This window comes from Lindgomyces ingoldianus, assembly GCF_010093535.1.
Source record: "Lindgomyces ingoldianus strain ATCC 200398 unplaced genomic scaffold BDR25scaffold_63, whole genome shotgun sequence".
Lineage (NCBI taxonomy): Eukaryota > Fungi > Ascomycota > Dothideomycetes > Pleosporales > Lindgomycetaceae > Lindgomyces > Lindgomyces ingoldianus.
The window spans coordinates 1-1,949 of record NW_022985224.1 but is presented as its reverse complement, the minus strand read 5'-3'; the positions used below and the strand labels follow the sequence as shown (position 1 = coordinate 1,949).

The 1,949-nt window shown below is 36.2% G+C and overlaps 1 protein-coding gene across 1 annotated transcript; it reads right to left on the bottom strand.

Annotated features, from left to right (window-relative positions):
* Positions 1–1,262: 1,262 nt before the first annotated feature.
* On the bottom strand, positions 1,263–1,904 carry BDR25DRAFT_363128 (uncharacterized protein; the record flags this gene model as incomplete). Its single annotated transcript, XM_033696690.1, has 5 exons — positions 1,263–1,390; positions 1,486–1,538; positions 1,564–1,658; positions 1,698–1,844; positions 1,884–1,904. Coding segments are annotated over 5 exons (444 nt in total), but the record flags the coding sequence as incomplete, so codon positions are not given.
* Positions 1,905–1,949: the final 45 nt, after the last annotated feature.

Here is a 1,949-nt window from a genome sequence, read left to right as displayed (position 1 = left end):
AATTATATTAGACAGAGGTACGCAGTTTGTCTTAGCCTTCTAGGACAAACTCTGTAAACAGCTCTAAATTGTTCTCTATTTATCTATAGCTTTTTACCTAGAGACTAACAGCTAGACTAAGAACATAAACACTGTAATAAAATAAGTCCTATAAGTGTACATAAACTACTAGTAGGATAACTAGGTAAAATAGTTAGCTATAGCATAGTTTAAAGCTAATAACATAACATCTAAATTAACATAAGTATCTCTATTCTTAGTAAACTATAAATACTACCTCTAAATAAAATTTAAACTACTTATAAATACTCTCTAACTAACTTATTAATCTATATAAGTAATAAATGTAAATAAACTTATTAATAAGATCTAAAACATATCTAAATATGTTTATAAAAAGCTTATATAGGCTTAAGCTTTTTAACAAGAGTACGTAAACTAATCCTAAACTCTTGCCCCTGTGTATACAGCTAGTAAGAAGGTCTAGCTAGATGCTAGAAATATTTAAATAAACTAATAATTAAAGAAACTTAATTAAAAAAACTTTAGCCTTTTTATAGTAGCTTATATAGTCTTATTACACACTTACTAATTAATCCTACCTAACAGCATAAAGATACACCCTGTGTTCTATGTATTGTTGCTGCACTAAGTAGCCTCTAAATCTAACTATCTACCTAGACAGCTAAACCTGCTACCTAAACCTATTATTATAAATAATAAACTAGAATATGTTATAAAAGATGTTAAATAGATCTAGTTTAATAAGAAAAAACATATCTATAAATACTTTATAAAATAGACTAGATATAATAAACTGTTGTAGGAACCTACAGAAGCTTTATAAGAGAACTCTATAGTAACCTAATTCTACACTTAATACCTATCTAAACTAAACCTGTACCCTAATAAAGACAACCTAATGCTAGAACTACTAATGTAAAGAATTCCCTTTCTAATAAGAGAGGGGGTACTGTTACAGTATCCTTCCTAGATTCTAGACATAACTATATTAGACGTGTACTAGAGTATTATTAGTGCACGTCTAACATAAACATAATATAACATAGACATAAACTTAAGTATAAACTGCCTTAACACTAACTAAACTTAGAATAAGCTTAATTTATACTTAAAGCGCTTAGACTTTTAAGCTAAGTATTTAATTACTAATTTCTTTCTAAACTTTTTTATTCTTTACACAACGTCTTATACTTACTATAATACCTCACGTAGTAATTAAACTAGACCTCTGTAAAGCTCTATAACCTATCTCCCTGCGACTGCTGCGGATCAGGCCTTGTTCGTCTCGATTGGGCATCGCGCTGGATCCGACCCCCTTTTCGCTCCTCTTTTTGGCCTAGATCGCTGGACTTGACCATGGCGCCACCTATCTCCGATATATGGCCACGGATAATAGTAGGCAAACTTTTAGGCTTTAACCTAAACTTGCCCCCGCCAGTGTTTTTTTTTGCAAAAATGTACAGATGTGGTGGTGTTTTGCCGCAACCCTAACTGCGCGGTGGATTTTGATTTTCCTGCGCACGCAGGCATCGCGCGCACATTGCCGCACCAGCTACCAGCGCCCCGCCCGCAGACCACCACCTAACCCAGCAACCACAACAACAACCATGACCGACAACACAGCTCTCTACTTCCTAGCTGGGCTCATGGCATTAATTCTCTAGCGCAGCGACAGCGCTGTTGATTTTATTATTCGTTTTGCTAGGAAACGCGCGCAGGCTCTGCAGTTCGCGCCCTAGCGACAAGCCTGCGCCCGCAGACCACGACAATAAAACCACGACAACCACAACAATCACTAACACAATAGGTTTCTCCACCTTCTAGCTGTGCCTAGGACATTAATACCTTAACCTAGCGACTGCGCAGTAGATTTTGATTTTCCTTTGCAGCGACGCGCGCACAGACTCTGCAGTTCGCACAGCAGC